The sequence below is a fragment of the Patella vulgata genome, chromosome 2, assembly GCF_932274485.2.
Source record: "Patella vulgata chromosome 2, xgPatVulg1.2, whole genome shotgun sequence".
Lineage (NCBI taxonomy): Eukaryota > Metazoa > Mollusca > Gastropoda > Patellidae > Patella > Patella vulgata.
In genome coordinates this window covers 72090532-72113387 of record NC_065880.2, presented here as the reverse complement: position 1 = coordinate 72113387, position 22856 = coordinate 72090532, and the positions used below count along the sequence as shown (strand labels likewise).

The 22856-nt window shown below is 35.1% G+C and overlaps 2 protein-coding genes across 6 annotated transcripts; one reads left to right on the top strand and one right to left on the bottom strand.

Annotated features, from left to right (window-relative positions):
• The first annotated feature begins 5271 nt into the window (after positions 1-5271).
• On the top strand, positions 5272-8120 carry LOC126811478 (3-mercaptopyruvate sulfurtransferase). 2 transcript variants are annotated; one of them, XM_050537125.2, is made up of 4 exons: positions 5272-5331; positions 6291-6895; positions 7297-7455; positions 7847-8120. In XM_050537125.2, the coding sequence occupies exons 2-4, from the start codon at positions 6313-6315 to the stop codon at positions 7975-7977; spliced, it is 873 nt and encodes a 290-aa protein (XP_050393082.1). In that variant the 5' UTR covers positions 5272-5331; positions 6291-6312; the 3' UTR covers positions 7978-8120. The 2 variants fall into 2 exon arrangements, with proteins under 2 accessions (XP_050393082.1, XP_050393081.1); XM_050537124.2 differs by lacking the exon at positions 5272-5331 and adding an exon at positions 5518-5673.
• A 1203-nt stretch (positions 8121-9323) lies between these two features.
• Positions 9324-22172, bottom strand: LOC126811648 (solute carrier family 49 member 4 homolog). 4 transcript variants are annotated; one of them, XM_050537443.2, is made up of 15 exons: positions 22049-22172; positions 21321-21408; positions 20385-20565; positions 19803-19946; positions 19430-19637; positions 18047-18137; positions 17034-17197; positions 16678-16773; positions 15896-15946; positions 15027-15156; positions 13982-14093; positions 12187-12254; positions 11839-11957; positions 10959-11141; positions 9324-9897 (listed from the first exon to the last, which is right to left on the bottom strand). In XM_050537443.2, the coding sequence occupies exons 3-15, from the start codon at positions 20541-20543 to the stop codon at positions 9743-9745; spliced, it is 1680 nt and encodes a 559-aa protein (XP_050393400.1). In that variant the 5' UTR covers positions 20544-20565; positions 21321-21408; positions 22049-22172; the 3' UTR covers positions 9324-9742. The 4 variants fall into 4 exon arrangements, with proteins under 4 accessions (XP_050393400.1, XP_050393401.1, XP_050393403.1 ...); XM_050537444.2 differs by having other exon boundaries at positions 22086-22171; XM_050537446.2 differs by lacking the exon at positions 21321-21408 and having other exon boundaries at positions 22086-22160.
• Positions 22173-22856: the final 684 nt, after the last annotated feature.

The following is a 22856-nucleotide window of genomic DNA, read 5'->3' as shown; positions in this document are numbered from 1 at the left end:
ACCTATCATATGCACAATTTTTATAAAAATATGACCAGGATCTATGGACCATGCCTCTGGGGACCAGCAGGTGGTCCATCAGTCCCAACAGCATTTAAATATATATTTAGCTTTATTAACTGTAGAGTCAGTCACTGTGGCATTTGATTTGACAGCAAAGCCTAGATAACTACTAGGCATATGTGTTGGTGTAAAGCACATGTTGATGACACTTTATTACTTTTGGACATGAAAAATATTGTAAAATATGAAAAAAATACTTTTACTATGGTTAAATGTACTTGTGAGGCTGTAAGGCAGTGTGTTGATAGCACTCTAGGTAAATCAGCAAGGTATTCTAGGCTAGGTCAAGATTACATAATGAAAGCCTTTAGAATTTGATTTGCCATTCACATGTTTAATACAAGGGGTGGCCCATCAGTCCCCATATGCCCATTGGTCCCCACTACATTGAAATTTGTATAACATTAAATTAGAAACTCTCTTTAACAGCTGCCAGAGTAATCAAATCAATGATTTATTTAAAAATTAGATGGAGAAAAACTATGTGATGCAGTTGGTAGACGGAAAATATAGAATCGAATCTGTTTTCTTGAGGATCTTTAGATGTTTAGGTAAATTTAGAGAAAAAAGTAGAACATCAAAGTGGGAAATCAACCGAACTCAAGAAAAACAGAACTGTGTTGGTGAGAGAATTGAGAAAATTGGGTTCAACATACACTTGACACAGGCTAGGTCACACATACAAGCTTTGGATTGAAAACTTGCCACTTGACTCAATTAGACCACATGACGACCCAACCACACTGTTGGTAGGAGGTATTTTAATGGTACAACATTTCAAATACATAATAATTCAAAAATAATCACATGATTTACCTGAATTGAAGATCATTTGGAGAGGAAAGATTGTCTATTATATGGAAGAAATGACCTCTTAATATACCTAATGTGTTTAACTGAAATAGATACAAAAACATAAAATGCATCACACATTATTTACGCAAAAATTTTAAGCCGAAAAATGGAACCGTTTCCAAATGGGAAGGTGCATAATAAACTAGTACATGATGTGAAAGTATTTTAATACACACTTTCCATCTTATATTTCAAGCAAAATGAAATATTAATCAAAGACTGGTATACGTCATATGCAGTGTGCTATGAGGAAAATTTTGCCCAGTAAAAGTATTTTAATACACACTTTCCATCTTATATTTCAAGCAAAATGAATTATTATTCAAAGACTGGTATACGTCATATGCAGTGTGCTATGAGGAAAATTTTGCCCAGACAGTGGCACTACAGCCTACTTTTATTTCGAAATCCAACTGTCAAGAGTTCTTTTATGTGCATGCCAAAGTGTACCAGGGACATGTTGTTTTTATACATCTGAACGATTAGACACTATTCCTTGCCAGGCCCACTGTCTTGTACCACAGACAAGGTGAAGCTATGCTGGAAAATCTGTGAGCCATGATGACTTTCTCTATTTCAAGCAATAATATGGCCAAAATAAATCCCTGTTAAGCGATGTATTAAATCTTTCTAATTCGAAAGGTAACTTCATAAATGTAATTACAATAACCTACCTGGCCTTGTAAAAGAGACTGCATGAAGTACAGGGCTGTTTGTCTGTTTTCATTGGTAGTGTGGGGTTTTAATAAATCACTTGTGGCATTTAGTAGAGCTTCGACTGCATTCTGTTATCATCAGTTTAAGTAAAGTAATAATGAAAACAATTAAAACTGTATCTTTGTAGAATATTATTACCAGTATGTAGTAGCATATGAGCCTAGGTTGCCAGGAAAAGGAAGTTTAACCTCCATTCCACAATAATAAAAAGTCAGTGTTCAATAAAAATCATTTGTATTACTGAGATTCGTCCTTTCAAAAAGATAGAAATTCAAAACATGGAATACTAAATATGGCCTCTGCAGTGTTGGTATAAAAGAATGAACTAGTATAGTGATAATTGAAAACAGGGTTTTCCTTTAACAACCAATAATAGTTAAAATATTTATAAAAAGATTGTATGATAATGATAAAATTGTAGCCTATAAATGCTGATGGAAGGTTGTGTGACAATAATCTGCAGCAACTTATTTTAAAACATTGAAACAATCTATAAAGTTGATTGATAATATGTTCCCTAAAATTAATTGTAAACCCACCTCTTCCAATCGTTTCTGTCTCACGGTCTCTGACAGTTCTTGTATTCTTTTCATGCGATTATTTGCAGGGCTATCTGGTCCAATTTCCTGTTCAAGATTAAATATATATATGTTGAAAAGCTTAGAATACCTTTATACATGTATTATAATTAATACTTGTACCAATCTCACTGATCATTCCCCCCCGCCCCCCCAAAGAAAAACAGAACTATTTTGTGATAGGCTATTGATAATGTGTCATTTTATTTTTTCCTTTTTTTTTTTCCTTCTTTCTTTTTTTTATTTACAAATTCTACATTCATTAAGTCATTAAAATTTTAGTAACCTAATCTTTCTAAGATGTTTTTAAGTATGAAATAACACAAACTTATAACACTTCAGGCCTATGGATATAACATAGGCCTATTACATATATGTCTATGTTTTTGAAACACATTAGATATACAGTAAGTTATATAAAGTAATGCACAGTGAAAAGAGAGCATAAATAATATACATGTATATAGTATATGTATAATTATGACTAAATTATTCTAAAATGACTCTAAAATATTCCACTTCCCTACAGGTAATCAGATTGGTTTGCATGTGATGTGACCACTGATGGCCATTAAAGGACAATATTGGTGCCAGTCATTATCACATATGTGTTAGAGCTGGTTAAACACATTCCAAATATACTTTTAACACAGCGATCATTGCTACGATAGCTGAGTAATACAGGTTTCCCGTATCGGAAGTTACGAACGCCAAAGGAAAACACGAGTCACCGCTCTATATAACTGACTGAAGCGACGAGTGATAACATATACATGGCCGAATTTCTGCTCACTAATAATTCCTTCGAAGACCATAAGTTGTTGTGTGAGACTGTGAGAGGATATCTGACAATTCATAAAAAGAATTGACTGCCACTAGATAAGAGAACACGTAATAAAAACAGAAAAAGTCCGTGCATTACCATGTTTTTATAAGGTATAGAATGAATATAAACAAGGAAATGTACAGACTATTTCTATTTTTCTCGTGTTCTCTTATCTAATGACATTCAATTACTTTATTGAATTGTCAGATATCCTCTTACAGTCCCATATAACAACTTTTGGTCTTGGAAGGAATTTTTAGTGAGTAGAAATTCGGCCGTGTATCTGTTATCACTTGTCACTTCAGTCAGTTATATAGAGCAGCGACTCGTGTTTTCCTTTGGCGTTCGCCACTTCCGATACGGGAAACCTGTATTACTCAGCTATCGTAGCAATGATCTCTGTGTTAAAAATATATTTGGAATGTGTTTAACCAGCTCTAACACATATGTGATAATGACTGGCACCAATATTGTCCTTTAAGGCAATTTTACACAATCCTACTTTTGTTCAAGAACATCATCTAACATTTGTAGGATGATGTTCAAGGCTATGAGGTGTCCACGAACATGTCAATTTAAACCATACAACATTTAGTGAACATGTTCAAGATTGTTGATAGATGTTTTAAGGATTTGGGAGGGAAACCTCACAATTTTTGGAGGAAAAACTCACAATTTTTAGACGGAAATATCACTTTTCATCATGGATTTCCACAGAAGGTTGCTTTCCTTTGGAACTGAAACATTTATTATGCTCCTCATAATTAGGTGTAGGAGAAGAAATAGATTAAGAAAACCACATGTTTGGGCAAAGCAGTGAATACAGAGAAGGGTGAGGGGGTTGGGTGCATTTCATTCCCTCCTCAAGCATCTGATGGACGAAGATCTCAGGCATCCTATAAAAGTTTCTTGATTTTCATGTGACCTACAGAGATGCATTCTCATTGGTTCCTGCAATGTTCAAATTAATGTGCATGCTCCAACAGTATCCAACATGTTCAAGCCCAATCTGATTAAAACACAGATCCAATTTCGTTTCGTTTTTATTTTATAGTTCAAAATTTCGATTTTACTTGTCTTTACTACACTTGGATCTGGAAGCTTCTTATCTAACTCGTGTTCTGCTTGAAATGAGGGGTCAGCCAATCAAATGGTCTGTCGAATCGAGCGTTTGACCTTTTTTGCGCGGAACTGTGGGTAGACATTAGCGGCAATAGAAATCAAAACAAAGCAAAAATAGATAAAAAAAATACATAGCGGTCGCTGATTGGTTAATCGAATGACTGACGTAATCGGGTCAAATGTCGCTTGCTTGGTACCTGACGTCATAGAATGTGAACTCCCACTATAACTTGTTAGATCTACATGTAGTGTAGGCCATCGAAAGTATAAAAAACGAAACAAAATATAGATCTATATTTTAATTAGATTGGTTCAAGCCTGTCACAATAGGACATTTTCCTGCAAACATCAACCTACAAATAAATGTGGGATGATGTTCTTGAACAAAAGTAAAATCGTGTAAAATCGCCTTTACATTAACATTTTAACATTTATAATGTTTATGATGAAGACAATTATCAATGCCAAAATTTCTATTTATAGTATAGGAATATTGCATTTCGAAATAAAGTCTCATAATACCAAGTTTAGTGATAAGGGTTTTAGAAGGGCTTATTGTACAACTTTAGTGTACATAGCAAACTCAGATTTAATGTTGATATACAGTAATAGTATAAATAGTAAAGAGAAATGGGTATATTTTAGTAAGTTTTTGCTCAAATTTTTGTTTCTACTTTGCAAAATGAAATGTGCATAATCTGTGCATACCCTTAAAAGTTCTCTAGTTATTGTGATCTCTTTTATTTGACTTTTGGGTAATGCTGATGGGGACTGGTTTTTGTTGATACCAAATAGGTTTTTAATTTTTTCTTTCAGATTATCTTCACTCTTCCTGGCCATGTTGTTGTTTTTCTATCACATGACATGTGTCCGGTCGCTTATATCACCAAAACAAAATAAAAACAAACAAAAACAAAATAAAAAAAACAACAAATAAAAACCTACATTTGCAAAAAAAAAATGGACAAAAGTGGTTGTTGCAGAATAGTCATAATTGTCCATGTTTTCACAGAAATTTTGAATTAACATTTACCCCCCCCCCCTCCCTGACCGAATTCTACCAGTTTGTCAAAGTGTTGTTATATTAATGGTTGGAGCGACTTATAATTTTCTCGATTGTCAGGTCTCAGATATACAGGATCTATTTGCAGGTTAACTGACTTGGCTCTGGTAATTTGTTTCTTCTTGGGTTGTCTGAGTTGTTATTTAATAACCATTTAATGTTACTATTCCCTTATAATATATGTTTTTATATGTGGTGAGATATTTACTTACAAGTATTAGATATTTCATGTTTAACCTCAATTTGTAAGGATGGCTAATTTCGGGCGGTCTTCTACCTTTGACCTCTACCGACAGACCACTTCGATGACGGCATGCGAACGTGATTGTCAGTGCTAAAGGCATTTATCACTAATCGAACGTGCGCCACACCTGGCGACACCTAGGCAGTTAGACAGCAGGTTTGATCGGATAACAACGCATATATATTTTCTGGAGAAAATTAATAAGGTTTTTGTTCCACTTGTTTTACTATTTTTAATGTATTTGCTTAGCATTATACTCTTTATGTATTTTATAAAAATCTTATTTTGTTATGGGATGCTAAGATTTAGGTCGGACTTTATATGAATACAATGGAAAAAATTTACAGATTATTGGATATGCCAGGTGCAAACCAGATAATTGTATCAAAGAGCCATTATGTAAGAGCTAAATTTGCCTATTGCAGGTCTTTTTTCTGGCTTCAGATGTACATAAATTATAATGTTGAAATTTATTTATAACTTTATAATCAACTCTCTAGTTCGTTAGATGGCCGAAATATTAAATGGATTTGAACACTCACGCCATTTAATAATTTAACGTTAAAATGGATGATTGGGGATTTGATAATTATCGTAAAAATGGTACTTGATAATCGTGACTATTTACGCTATATCTTGTCAAAAATTCAAACACTCATAATTTCTTTCAGAAAAAAGTATTTTGACTGAAATTTTAAATATATTCATTTTTCAACAAATATAGCAAGAACGACCAGATTTTTATTTAAATCTTACATAATGCATCTTTAATTGATGTTGTCTTGCACATGTATGTTACGCGTATTTTGTTGTATTTTAAAGGGCAAAGAAATTGCATATAAATATGAACCATCCAGCGTTAGTATCCGTCAAATGGTTAGCCGAGAGAGTGGCAAGTAGCTGCAAAACTATTCGCATTATTGATGCATCATGGCATCTTCCTAACACAGGTAGAAATGCGAGAGAGGAGTACAGTAAAGAACATATAACAGGTGCCCTTTTCTTTGATATTGACGAATGTGCTAACAAGAGTATACCAATGTCGCATATGATACCGTCACCGAGTCAATTTGAAGAATATGTCGGCAACCTTGGTGTGAATAACGACACGCATGTAGTAGTGTATGATAATAATGCTAAGTTTGGAGTATTTTCGGCCCAAAGGGTTTGGTGGACCTTTAGACTTTTTGGTTACAATGCAGTTTCCATCCTCGAAGGAGGCCTTCCATCATGGATTGCGAAAGGCGAAGCGGTAACAGGAGAGGGGACGACGCCCGTTCAGAAACAAAAGTTTGTCAGTAAATTTAGACCTGAATTGGTGAAGAACTTTGAAGATATAGAAGAAAACATTACTAAAAATGCTTTTCAGTTGGTTGATGCCAGGCCTAATGGAAGATTTATAGGAAAGAGCCCGGAGCCAAGAGCGGGTATGTATTTCTTATTGTGTGTGTGTGTGTGGGTGTGTGTGTGTGTGTGTGAGAGAGAGAGAGAGAGAGAGAGAGAGAGAGAGACTAGTTCATTTTGTGACTAACGTAGGGATCTTTATCAGTGGGAGAAAACCCACGAGGTTAAGCAGGCGACTACATAGAGACCACACCACTTGTCTCAATGACAGACATCATGACCCGAAGCGCACGCGTTAAACCACTCAACCCCAAATTGTCTTGAAGAGAGGTAAATGAAAAATACCAAGATTATAGATTGTTAATTGTATTCTAACCGAAAAACAAATAATTTTTTTTTCATCGTTCGTTCGTTTCTGGGGTTTTACGTCCACTTCCACCTAAGGTGATATCGTAGACAATTTTTTTTTCCATGTTTATTTCAGACATAAAACCTGGGCATATACCTAATTCCCGTAATTTACCTTTTACTAAAATAATGGACCAGGAAACGAGGAAAGTCTTAGATCCAGCAGAACTAAAGAAGTTGTTTGATGAAGTAAATGTCGATCTTCAAAAGCCCATCGTGGCGTCTTGTGGCTCAGGTAATTCTCAACCAAAACTTCATAATTTAGAAACTCTGGGTTGCTCACGAAAACCAAAGAGCGACCGATTCCTCAATCGGTCGTTGGTCTGTTTGACTGGGACCCTGTTAAAATACCATAGGATATTTTCCATGGCAAGTTTGAATAGGATGAGGTCAAATAGGTGAAATATTTAAAACGCTATAGACTAAAGTTAGAACAAACATAATAAAGTTAAGCTGCAGGTCTACAGTTAGCTCCGCTTGAGAAACGCCACTGTTCGGGCAAAATGTCGCTCGTAACCTACTGCGTGGTCCGTCTTCATTAGCCTGGTTGACGCAGAAAGGTAGGTCATTAAACCCCATTTCATTTTATTTTTTTTTCAGACAAAATCTCTTGTTCTATATTTCAGGAATATCTGCGTGTTCGATAGCTTTAGCTGCCTATCTTTGTGGTAAAGACGACGTAGCTGTTTATGATGGTAGTTGGACTGAGTGGTACCAGAGAGCTAAACCAGAACAAAAAGTGGATTGTCCAGAGTGATAATAATATATAACTTTAGTTAAGAATTTGATACTAAAAATATATTTAACAATTGCGGTTGCAATAATTTATTTTACACGACTTTTTTGTGATATTTGACTTTTGGGATTAAAAGGAGCCCGATTTGGGAACAATAATTAACATTTTATATGGTTTTAGTTTAAGGATTGAATGTGGAATATGGTCGACTCTGATCATGCATAATGTATACTTTATAAGGCAAGAATAAAATACCTGTATTTCAAGTTACCCGACCTAACCCATTTTTTTTTTTTTTTATCGCAAAGCGCCGGCCCTAAACTTTTTATTTCTCATGCCCCCAGGTCCTATAAATCTGTGTTGGCGTGATTTTCTGCAGACACTGAAATTTCGGTACACGTATTTACAACATCCGAATCGTCCCGAGCCTTCCTCAGTAATTAAGCTAGAAATGCTAGAAAATAAATAATAAATACTTTACGCTATTTAAAATGATACCACAAAGGCTATAGTGAGAGTATCGATGTAGTTTATTTCAAGATTAATTTATATTAATTCATTCATGAACCTTATAATGTATTATAAGGTCCATGGTTCATTTAGTTCCATGCGCAGTCTTACCGCACAAAAGTCCCGAAACAAAGAAGAATTTCCGGCCGACCGAACCCGCCTCAGCGACCGTAAATAAAATTCTCAAAACACTAGAACTTGGCATTTTTCAACCCGAGCTAAACGGAAGAATGGATTGGGTCAGTTGGAGACATATCTTTGTTTTTAGTGATTAAAGTAGCGGATACGTTAAAATACATATGTAATAACATCCCGTAGATGTTAAAATGGAGTCTATAGTAGTAACAGAAGAATCTATAGTAGTTACAGAAGAACCTATAGATACTTCATCCACGATTTCATTATCAACTACAATAGGTGACCATGGGCCACAAGAACGAGGTTAAACAGACGACCATGTCACGTATAAGTGAGGGATCAAAACCACGCCACTTGACTCACTGACTATGGAAATATGCAGCATGTTATTTTTTTGACGTTCATAATATTCGAAATGAAGAACACGAATTTCAATCTATACTGGACGTCCTATTAAAATGAGATAAGATTTTAAGACAAGATTTTATTGCATCAATACGCACATTAAGAGCAACATACATATAAATAAAACAAACTGGAAATAGTACAAAAGAACAAATAAATAGTAAAAGAGAAAAACTCGAAAACAATACATCATATCAAATACAACTATAATTGTGTCTGATTATGTTTTAATATACAACAACAATGTGGTAAATTATAATGTACATTCCTTTGCTTTTCTTTCAGTGCGTGGTATATAACGCTTCTTTGGCTTTAAAATACAGATGTGACGTCACCCTTTGATGTTGGCGTACCATTATTTCAAATAATCGTACGGGCAACTTGCCAATCGTACCTTGTCAAATATTAGACTCGAGTGACGTATTTCACTGTAAACGCACGTGCGGAGTGTCTGTATTTTAAGATGTTTAATGGTCTCGAGCTGAGACATTGCGTAATATATTGTAAAAACACTCGGACCTGACGGTCCTCTTGTTGTTACAATATATTACTTAATGTCTCGCTCTCGACCATTAAACAATACATAATGAGGTGGATAGAGATTTATTTTAGGGCATTTCTGATTCTACCCCGCTAACATTCATCGTACGCCTATGACTGGCCTCGAAATATCTCTGGTCTTCGAGATTATTAAATTCGTTAGATGTTTTATTGCATAATAGTGTTATTATTATTACATATGTGTTTCTGTTTGTTGACCATGTTTAAGTGAAATATCTGTTTTATTTTCATCAATATCTGACCTAGTGTGGGTTTCCTTCATAAAGAACAGGGATACAGTTGTTGTAGCAAACGCTGCTATTAATAACCAATTCATCCAAACAGTCCCTGAAACATACACATAAAACCAGATACTACATGCATAGGCACTCCTTGTCGGTATCCCAACAAGATACCTTCTGTGTGGAAGGCGTACATTGAGATCGCATGGATGAATGGATTGAGGTTTAACTAACTACTTTTCTGCACGAGCTTGGCTAATGAAGTTGGTCACACGCCGTACAGTGTGCTATGACATGAGGGAAATTTATGCGCCGACGTGTCTTCAGTTTTTCGTCCCACCCGAACGACTAGGCACTATTCCTTGCCAGCCCCCCCCCCTTCATGTACGCTCACAAATCACGCATAACTAGCCAAACAGTAATTACTGACTGTTACTTTCATAGTAATTGGTACAATATGGTTAAATTCCTGTTGATTTTTGGGTTAATTTTTAAAATGAGGACAACCAAAAGGTTTTAAACAGAATGAAATAGATGATAGATAGCTTGAGCATACAATGGTTGAAAAGTTATAACCAATATATGCCCCGGTACAAACTAACCATCAACTACCGGTACTCCATTCTGTGTTTGTTTATACGTGTCCCAAATAAATATGTGAAGATTTTCTGTATTCTTTTACAAAACCGGTAAAATTTACTAGGAAAAATGTGTTATGATATCCTCGCTAGCCTGAAGGTCGCGTGTTCGATCACTACATTGGCCAAGAAAGTTCATTGAGATTTTCCGATGTGGTTTTCCGTGTCAGTGGTGCAGGACGGAGGGCCTGACAAGGACATCTGTCTAGTTGTTATGATGGGATGAAAAACCGAGGTCCCGTGTATACAAGATCCCTTGGCAGTTGGAATTCGATATAGGAGTAGGCCATAGTGCCGCTGTCTGGGCAAAGTTTCCCTCATGGCACACTGTATGGCGTATGTCCGTCTTCATTCGCCCAGTCGGAGCATAACTGTAGGACGTTAAACCCCATTTCATTTCATTTTGTATGATATCACAAGGTATTTGACGTTATATTAGCTCTCAGCTGAAATCACTAGAAACCAGTGTACCCCATTCTATTACGAGAAACCTGAAAATATCAATCTGATATTATTAAGTTGATCTTACCTATATTTGGTATTGATAAAACCCCTAGAAAAATGAGTGATGCTATATTAGCCTGCATGGTTAAAACCAGATTTGCTATACCCTCGGATACAGGATAAGCTATTTCACAAGCTGATTCATAAAATAAAGGCGTCGTTGATCCTATAAATATACTGGATAAAATGACTGAAGCATACAGGGTGGCTGAAATGTAGATTCATACACATTTAGTTCAAATTTATCCTTACTGCTTATCATTGTGATTATTATCAATTATATACTATCATAATCAATTATAAAAATCAAGGATCCCAATCAACAATCATATCGTGACAATTTCCATCTATGATTATCATTATAAGCAATATTCTATTATCATTAGTAATTACTATTATCAAATATCATTATCACATATTAAATATGTGTCTCTTTTAAAGAAATGAGAAGTTCTGGGTGTGAGTTCAATTCTATGAATTACTTTACAGATAATGCCCATTTGAACAAGGTATCTCTTTTGCTTTTCATTTTATGTCTATACTTAGAGTTCGCGAACTCGTTAATGCTAGTTAGAACTAGTTAATGATACTTTATGTAATATTTATATATAGAACTGGTCGTTCTTGCTATAATACTTCAAAAATAGATAATGAGAAATTAAGATATTGAAAGTTTTAGTCAAATTACTTTATTCCGAGAGAAGTAATGAGTGTGTGAGGTTTAGTAGCGTTGCTACGATAATAAACAAAGACTCGATTCTCCATATTAACTTTAAATTTATAATTGTCGAGAGAGTTTTAATACATTCAATATTACAGTCATCCGATGATCTAGAGGGTTGATTATAGGGTATTTAGTTTTTTCCCATAAAACACCGTGAAACATCAGGAATGAACCAACTTACCTCGACTAGCAGGTAAAATATTTACTAAGGTCAAAGTCAGCCATATATACATCAACGTACTCAGTAAGTATAGTGTTATTAAAAATAATTTAAAACGTTTTTTAAATGTATCTGCAAATCTGAAAAGAAACAGTTTTTAAACCATTATTAGTAATATTATTTCCTTACAGTATCATACTAATCATTATTATATTCAAAAATGTAAATTCTACATACAAAATCACTAAAAGTATTCAATAAATGACTTATGAGCAGATGTACGGGTACGGTAGTTTAATTCACAAAAGTGGTGACCCTGACTGATCACCAAAAGAGTGTTTAAAGATTAGAAATTTTGGGCATAGTTACTTGGCTATAATAATACCAGCAATCCAACTCGCTACTGCTGAGTAAAATCCAATCCAACCACCATCTATCTACAAAACATTAATCACCAATGGTATAAAATAATTCAATGACATGTATACACACATGACACAATTCTATGTTGTATTGACAGGGACCGCTGTAGCTGAGAATACACTCGACTAGTATGTTCTGGATACTATTTCCGGTGTGGGCCGAGAAGAACCTTTTTATGCCCGCTGGAGTGGGATCTGGATACAAATCTCTTAGCTCGCATAGCGGCTAGATCTATTTCTTGAGGCCACCTCTAGATTTCTTCAAGGTCGATGAGATGGAAATAAGGTTAGGGTACGTGATTGTTGACGAGATTGTGGGTTAGCGTTTGGTTAAGGGTTAGGTCCAACGATCAGGTTGGGGTTAGCGCTAGCAATCTTTACATCTCGTGACCCTTGACCAAATCTGGAGATGGCTTTAAGAAATAGATCGTCTGGCCACTCACTCTCACACCAGTGTCTGTTTGAAGACGAGCGCTGATCTGATTTGCTGTGATGACACGATTTCTCAAGGCCAAGGTACGGATAAATCGATCCTGGGCTTGAGTTGTCGCCCTTGGTCGACCTGAGCGTGGTCTGTCCTGTACAGATTGTGTATCACGGTATCTGGACCATAGCCTGCTTATGACAGACTGAGAAACATTCATCGTCCGCGCCACAACCGCCTGTGTTGTGCCGATCTGTAGCATGCCAAGGGCACGTTACCTTTCATTTTGGGTAAGCCGACGCATATCAAAATTTGTTTTCTGGTCACTAAAACAATTAAACTGATGTTTCCACCCTGGAATTCAATGCCACAATGACTGTAACATTCAAAGTCAGAGTCGTGCAAATCTTGGGTTGGACCCCCATGATGATCCCAAGCATCACATGCATTCCATGCGGTAGCTATTGGTGCGTTTTGGCGTCACATGTAACTGGAAATGTTTCTTCTGTTAGGTTCTATAGTGACTTTTTTCGTAGTCATTTGCATATTTTAGTATTATGCCCCCAAAATCAAATATCCCCTACTTTTTTTGAATAGTATAATATAAATGAGAGGGGCTGTATACATTAGTGATGGGACAAACTGTATACAAACGATTAGTATTGGGAAATGTTGATACATGTATATGATTAGTGATAGGGTAATCTTAAAGGGCGTATGACTCTATTTTTTGGAACCTTGAAAGAGACAAAAATGGTTCTAAAAGCACACATTAATGTAATATGAATGTACAGTATGCAAAGTGATTTATATTTAATTTTTGAAAAACATATTGTAATTTCTAATCGATTATGTTTGGTGAAGTACGTGAACAGTTCATATTGAACGGCAGTTGTTTACGCCTGTAAGTGCATTCTACACGTTTTTAAAACTATTATTTTGTCGTTTGTGAATCAGCCTTAGCTAATTACTTCGACATTGTGTTGTCGGATATGTTTTTATTTGTTCATTACAAAATGGCACCCGAAACCATAGGGTACACGACTCGTGTACTGATTATAAAATGTTAATTGTTTCTTAATTACTGGATATATTGAATTCTAATTTGTGTTCTAAAATAATGACTTAGAGACTTAGCTCCTTTAATACGATTAATTTACTTAGCCGACTGTTCACAATCATTTAAATTACAAGACAGATTTGTACCTCATAAAATATACCGGCACGTAACATGTCAAATCAAACCGATTCTTTCAGTTTTCACCCGAATGTATGAGACCAAGGCCCCACTTTAATTTATTAACAAATAAAACCAAACCTGTGATATATCATGGGCTTTAAGATTAACATTTAACATAGAACTCCAAGCATCTCTAATACCTGTAGAATAACCATATAAAACAGCTACAAACCAAAACTGTGGACGGCGTCTAAAACAGAGAGCAGGAGTAGATGAGGGTTTAACCATGAACCTTATAATACATATAATGTATGTCCATGGTTTAACGTTCATCCTATATATGACGCCTACATTTTTATCTCATTAATTCGCATGAAAACCACATGACCCAGTTCTTCTCGTTTGATACCCCACACAAATAATGTGTATTTGTACTACTTTTGATAGAAACGAAACTGTTATCTCCAACCCCTGCAATTCCCTCTCCCACCACCAACCCATTTTGTCAATTAACATCAGATAGAATACAAGAGTGGAGTCAGAATTCCGACACACGCATCAATCATCACTGGGCTACCCAATCGCTTACCCTTATGAAATTATATTGTATAGTTATATTATTTTTTCTGTGAAAGAATGAGGAAAGACTGCTTGGAATTCTCCCTCACTCGCGTATCACTTTGGGATTATGGTTGAAAAAAAAAGAAAAACCTACTGCAAATATTCGATGTAAAAGTCAGACCCTGTAAGATTTCTTAGCAAGGGTTTACTTTTTGCAGTATAAACGAGGAGTAGAGCTATTTCCTACATTTGAGTAGTTACGATCAAAAATAAATTGTTTGCAGATTAAACATAAAGTATAAATTGGACCAGGTAAAATAAAAACCACGTACACCTCAATACTGGTTAGCTTTATTTCTTAGGGTCACCTCCAGATTTGGTCAAAGGTCACGAGATGTAAACGGGGCTAGCGCTAACCCCAACCCTATCCCTTGACCTAGCCGTAACCCTAATTACCTCAACCTCAACCCACAATCTCGTCAACAATCACACTCAGCGACCTTTACGAATTCTGGAGAGGACCTTAAGAAATAGATCTAGCCCCTCAATACTGTTATTGTTATTATATCAAGATGAAAAGATATCTGCGGCATATGTTTATATTGTATGACATACTTGATACCTTATCAGGTGTTTAATTCCAGTCCAATAATTTAATCTATCTATAGAAGCTGTAGAACTTGGAGGGCGTGGAGGCTTAGCGGGGAAATAAATCAAAATAACCAGCAGTAATAGGGCACAAAATCCAAAACCTGTATAATTAGATAATAAAGTTTTCATTAGAAACAAAATGATTGGTCATCACCAGTTTGTAAAATCATGTTTGAATTTACCAGTTAGGGCTACATATTTCAAGACAAACATAAAAGATTTGAAATTTAAGAAATTACCATTGGTACAACAATCTGATTTCGTTTCGTTTTTTGATACTTTCGATGGCCTATACTACATGAAGATCTTACAAGTTGTACTCGAAGGTCGTGTTAGAGTTTGTACGAGCGGCTTTTGACCGTATGGCGTCAGACATTGATTAATCAATCAGCATTGACGTTTCTAGTGGTTTACCCACAGTTATGTGCATGGCTCGCCAAGAAGTCGCCGTAACAGACCGTTTCATTGGTTTATCCCTCACTTCAACCAAAACGCCGATAATATAATAACTCTTCCAGATCCTAGTGTAGTAAAGAGAAGTAAAACGAAATTTTGAACTATAAAAAAAACGAAATAGGATCCGCGTTTTAATCAGATTGTACAATAATTTATCAATAAAGTATTTTTCTGGATAAAGTGAAAAATTGGGCTATAGGTGTTATTTATTTCAATAGTAACATCTTAACATCTAGAGACAAGCTTTTGGGGCAGACCCATTCTATTACAGTCTTTTATGTTGCAGAGCTTGGTATTTAAATATTACGCACTGTCTGTGTTGCCATTTTAAAAAAGATGGATCTACAATTTAAGAAATTTCCATGAATGATTTAATTTACTTACAGCCATATAGATACATCAGAATATCCTTTCTCTCTATTTCAACAATCTCATCTATAAAAACACAATACAGTTTCTCATTATTCTATTTAAACACAAACATGTTTAGAATGCAGTATTATGAAGACTAAAATAACAAAACTAAAATGCAGCCCAGATAATTTATTCACGTCGTTGTAAACTAACACAAATCAAATCTAGTATAAATGATAACACAGGTGGAAAATTAATAAGAATTTTAATATTTCGGATTCAATTAAAACAAGGAAAAACACATTGGACGAGTTTAAATAGAAAACAGTATCTAATATATTGTTGAACAAGATCGAAAAAGATTAATGCGAATTCCAAAATGAAAATTTGTATACCGAATTTTCAACATTAAGCTCTTCCTGATTTTATTTTTCCTTGCTGATTCAGTGTAGTTTTTTTGTATTATTAAATGATTAGAAATAATAAGACTGGACGAAAGGAGAAGCCGGAAAATGACGTTTATGTAGTGATTCGCCTAATCTCTAGAAATATTTGGGGTGATTTAATCCTTATTACCTGTCCCCGGCAATCTATCAGAATCTACGCGGTTTGCCGTATTTGGAATCGATCCTGGTAGAGATTGGAGATTACCCAGACACCTGGTCTTGTATCTGATTTTCTGAATTATTGATCAGTACATTTTTAAACTTCTTGGGCAAGAGAATTAACACATATGACCTATTCTTAAACCAAATCAAAAGAATGGGTGCGGGCCTCTACTAAGCTTTCATATTAAACGATATACATCATACCATGACGATTGGTGTTATTTATCTGACTTGTATTTTGTTGTTCAACATCAGTTGTGACATTCCATTTTTTATGCGTCTCCGGAACAACTAATGGACCTGAAAAAAAAAATATTTGCCAAATATGTTAAGCACCATTAAATATATATATATATATAATTCCACTTCACTAATTCGCATGCGTGTATAAGGGGGCACACAGGGAAGACACTACGAGGTTAGGCATGCGACCTCATTCAGGATCGAAGCCATGCCACTTGACTGAATTTCATCAGCTACAACCCCACTCCCACCTGGATCCGCCACTGAAGGTCTCCAAAGCCATAACGTTCCTTATGTGTAATGTAATTATTATCTACCTGCTATAAATGAAATACCAATTGCACACCACTGTGAACCGGACATGATAGCTGTAGCCGTTGTTCGTTGATCTGGTGGAAACCAAACAGCTGAAACCACCGGCCCCATACCTTTAGCTATTGGTCCTGCTAAACCGTTTAATAAATGGCCGGAATGAACCAACCTGTAACAAATACGATTGGCTTGTTTAAGGGACAATAACACTCTTGCTGGCTTGACAGCTCCAGAAAATAAAAAATAGCCCTATTCTAAGTACTAGATGTGTAAGTGTCTTACCTGTTGTGTAAATTATCCATTAAATCCTATTTTACTAGTCCAAAGGGTTCAAAAATATTTTTAAATCCAAGTCAAATTTGAAAAGCTTTACGTCAGGCTTTTCAAACCATTTAGTTGAATTTTTCCAATTTTTTAAATTAGATGTGTTAAGATGAAATTTGTATTATCAATTAATTGGAATATTGTAAAATAGTATAATTGGTTGACCAGAATAAAGAATGGGACATATTATTTAGTTACAACAAGAGTGGTATTGAGCCTTTAAGTATCATATTATTGTAAAATATGTTTATCACTAATACAGTTTTGTCTAAAATACACTAAATATGTCGAGGTTGGATTAATCGAGGTTCTGGAATCTCAGCTATACCCTGGTAGGTACATGCTGCCAATACATCAAACCATTTTTATTAGACAATAATTGTGAAGTTAACTCTAACCCTTTTTAGAAGACTGAACTTGGATCCAATTTACATTTACCCCTCTAAAAAGGGTTAGGGTTACTATTCCCCAAAATACTCATTTATATAAAGCGGTCATTGTGGACTCCGGAAATTCCCGAACCTCCCCAACTGGCCTACAATTAGCATCTCCCAATAGTGCATACAATATATGACTATCCATGATAAGCGTAATTAGTAACCGTTGCGTTCACTTTCGGATGTTTGTGGCTGGATATGCTGTCCCTTTCCATAATTCATAAATAAACAATATAAAAATATTTGAAGATGGTTACCATTTATTAATTGGTGGCTCCGTATATGTACATCTGATTCCTGAACCCGCTGCTACGAGAATAGCGGCCACTAATATTGCCCATCGTAATCCTAGAAGCAAGTATTAAAATGGATAAACCGCTTTGATTTGGGTTAAAAGTAAAATTGTTGAAGAAATTGGAGTTTTTATGTTGATTTTGTTTCAGGGATGACAGTCTTAAATATTCTGGAAATAATGCGTTAATCGTATAGAACTTGCCTGTTCATCTTGACGATATAATATGCAACACTTGATTTTTACCTAATTAGTTTATACGGGAGACCGTTAGGATCAATCAAATGTAAAAAGAAATTCTCATTATCTTGTTATTACAAGGTAGCTATTTCGTTGTAACAAGGTAGTCATCTTGTTATTACAAAATAGCTATCTCGTTATATACAAGATAACAAGAATCTTTACACGACAGTTTAAAGAAAGAAAGGCTATCTCGTTTTATTTTATGATCAGTAGTGGAATACCGCGTTTTATCAGTGAAATAAAAGTGTTATTCCACTGGCAAAGTAGTCCATGTTGTTTTTACTTAAAATGATTGTAAAATCATAAAATAAATAGAACATTTGTCGTTTTAGAGTGAATAACATATTTTATTTCATCTCTAAGCAAGAAAACGTTTATATTTTCACTCATGCTACGCATTCGTGAAAATATAAGTTTTCTTGCTTCTCGATGAAATAAAATATGTTATTCACTCTAAAACGACAAATATCCTCTATATATACAAGATAAAAATAATCTTTACACGGCAGTTTAAAGAAAGAAAACCACAAATTTCCTTCGTTCTTCCTTTCTAATATAGGGAGTAAGACGTTGGCTCGCTAACCTGGAGGACCCGTGGTCGATCCCTGTGAAGAGCGAGAACGTTCAACGGGGTTTTCCGGCGTCATTCCCCCTTGTCAGTTGTGCAGAACGGAGGGTCTGCCAATGGACAACGTATATTCGTTCGGATGAAACAAAAAACTTATGTCAGATATTGATGAAAATAAAACAGATATTTCTGTCAACAGATAGAAACACACAATAATAATAATACTGTTATCTCGAAGATCAGAGATAATTTTTGTAAACGCTAATCAAATTTCCTAAACCCCATTTAATTTCCTTTCTAATGGGTTGTTACTCGTTTTTTAGCTTCGTTATAGACGCTATACTGCTTATTTCATACTTTGCTTCCTTATAATATCTGTATTTCCCACATTTCCCACTTTTGAGGCTTTCTCGTTGTCGTTTTGATGGGAAAACGTGACAGTGTCGATAATACATATATTCCTGTACTTAATAGTTTGCGTAGAAATGAATGGACTGACCAGTGATCCTGCTCTATAGCAAAACAGTTAAAATATACCTTTTGTTGTTATTAACCATGAAAGGGGAATAACCATTGGAATAAAGCATATCGGTCCCCAATTAGCATAGAAAGCTATATCAGAGTCGCTCCAATCGTAGGCATGTTCACTGGTAGAAGCTATAGGACCCCAGAAATTCCATACGTAGGCCTGCAGACCCGCTAATAGTGAATACATTGCCAATATATACCATCTTCTGTGATAAACCTTTAATGTAAAGTGCAAAATCAAGCTATATTAGATTAACCCCAGCACGCCATAATAAGTTGCTGTTTTATGTTATTATACATATTATACATAATTCCAACATGGACGGTTCGGAAACATTAGTATGAGTAACAGATATCCGCAATGATAATTCAAAATACTTACACGCAGTGACGTGTCGGTTTCCACAGTAATAGAAGGTGCGCTGACTTTTTTTAATTCTTGATAGAGCTGAATAACCAGTTGTGAATTGGCGTCTGGAGAAAACTCAGTCATACTGGAAGATCTGGGCAACGGCGGCCTTTTCCCCTGTGTGTAAAGTTATGTAGAACTATTATTTGTTCCAATAAAATGTCCAAAACATGACAAAATGCCACTCACTACAAGCAGAGGGGAGGGGGGGGGCAAGAATAGAAGTACTACAAAACTACGGAGCCCCTTAAATGCATGATCCCACTCTTATTTTAAATATTTCGTTATATAACGAAGTATTATAACGAATTAATATTTCGTTATTATGAATTAATATTTCGTTATTACGAATTAATATTTCGTTATTACTAATTAAAATTTCTTATTACGAATTAATATTTCGTTATATGAATTAATATTTCGTTTAAACGCAATAAATATGTAAGAGTGGAATCGTGCACTTGAGGAGCTCCGTGAAAATCAATGTAAACCAGATATTTCACCAATTATATATAGGTATGTATGTCATCGGAGAAGGTGTAAATATTGATTTACCTGTTTCGCCAATGTCTTTATTCCGTTCTTATTCTGTGAGTAGACATGGTCTCTAACTTTATCCCATCTGGGCGTAGGTCTTGATGCCAAGTCATCGAACTCTACCATACTCACGGACTTGTTGAATTGTGGACGTCTTTTGGGATTAGCTAACGACATTTTGCTAAATTCTTAAAACGATCTAAATGAAACAAATTCTTTTTAATAATGTTTGTTAGTCCAAAGCCAAGGATGTTCGGCAAATCAGGGAGGCTTTTATTGATGCACCAAGAAAGAAATATAATAAAAGGAAAATGTAGGATAAATCGCTCGACTTCTTTGATTTCTTCCAAAAATAAAACTGTCCATTTTATGTTGATTTGTTTTGTTGAGTAACGACATGGCTTAGTGAAGATTTACGTCTTCAGATATAATCTTAGTTGACATGTAACCAAGTCTGTACCAATGCCGACAGAACAAGCCAAAAATAAAATTTTAAAAATGTTACCTATTTATTGTTTTACTTTTCAGATAAAGTTATTATCCTTTTCCCAATAACCAGTATGTTTATTATTATAAACGTAAAAGTTCTTAACTGTTTTAAATGAAATTCATTTTTAACCCCATGGTTAATTGTAAATTTATTGATCGAACATGGTTAATTGTAAATTTATTGATCGAACAGTTTTTAATTGGTAAATAATTCGCAGGTCCAGATAATGTCAGCAAGCGGATTCTTTTTTTTTCTGCATTGACGATACCAAACATCAATCAGCTAGACCTCCTGTTTTAACTTGACTGTATTATGACGAAGAGTGAAGATGACCCGCCTTCTCTTCTCGCGTTTTTTATTGACGTTTTTATATACAAGAAAATTTTTATATTTTTACCTTTTTTATGTTCATGAAGTGACTGTGCTCACTTAAATTGAGTTTGAATCTTATATGTTCATGTTACCTGCGGGAGGTTCCGGTATCGATCCTAGTGTTTGCCAGTGTAGCAAAGACGAAGTCCCATATACACATCGGCGTGCAGGTGAATGAACCTGTGGTAATATGAATTTAATTAGCTCAGTTGGTGCAGAAAATGGGGCATTAAACCCCATTTCTTTTTGGGTCGGTTTTTTCTTGACTTCTGGCACATCATTAGCCTACATATAAAAATCAAGCTCAGTAGATGCTACTTATAGCTCAATGAATTATATTATAGTATTCAAAATACATAGTCCAGCCATATGGGGAAAATTACCGAACTGGAAAGTGATACAAGGTGTTCATAAAGGGTATTACACTGTGTTGTATAGCAATTTGTTGACATTAAATAATCATATCTGTTTGTTTGTAACTGTGTTGTGTTATCTGTTACATGTGTATCATATTAATAGAACGGGTGCATGCACACCCATTGCATTAGTATTAAATAGCCCAATTTTGTCTGTCAGAAACCTTCATCACACATTATGTATGAAGGGAGAGGGTGTAGAACTACACCTTCTCTAATCCTCAGTTATAATTGAGATAATTAATGGCCTAGAATAATTATGTGAAGGCGGGGGGCTTGTTGTAGAAAGCAAGTACCCTATCCGTGTATGTATATCATAAACCTGTATACTTGAGATTCTGTGGACATACTCATTAGTACATAGTTAGACATCAAGTAATTAACATCAAACAAAGATACAATACCTTAATACAATCACATAAAATAGTTTATAAAACTGACCATTTATCAAAATAGAATACAACAATATTTCACATCCATTGTGTATCAAGGCTTTTCTGTAGATACTATCATAGGGGATATAATACGTTACAGTTTTTTGAGCCAAAAATAATTCAGTTGTAGAGAGAGTAGTTTGGGCATGTGTATGGTGTATTACAGCATGGTAATGTTACTATCTGAGTTAGGTATTTATATATAGATCCTTACAGTCTGTTTTACCAATCTACTCCACAACCAACAAAATATCTGACAGAAGAGTTAATTACCAAAAGCTAATGGCCTTACAGTTGTATTGGTTTGTAGTGAACAATCTAAGATTGGACAGTTCATAACCTAGCATAACGAGCATATCGGTTATACACGACCGAAAGACTTTGGTATACCTTTGTGAGTTAAATGTCTTTGATTTAATTCCAAATAAAGATTTGAATTGGCTTAATCTGGAGTGGGTTTTTTTTATTTAAAAAAAAAGATAAGCTAAAGTTATTTTCCAGACCGGAGTATTCGTCATCTGTGGTAATGATTATGAGACGGAACACACTTGCTTTTGTTTTTTGTTTGTTTTTGTTTTTTTGTTTAATATTGTCTTTTCGGGGGGGGGGGGGTATTATGGACATAAAACAAGGGATCGGAAGTCAAACTACCATCTGAATTAGAATAAAGGATATCTCGGTGAGCTAGCTCCCACCTAATTGACTTATATGTCAATCCGTGTTTGTCTTGTTACTTAAGATGGTGACAGTGACCGGACCTTAAGGGACTATAGGATAC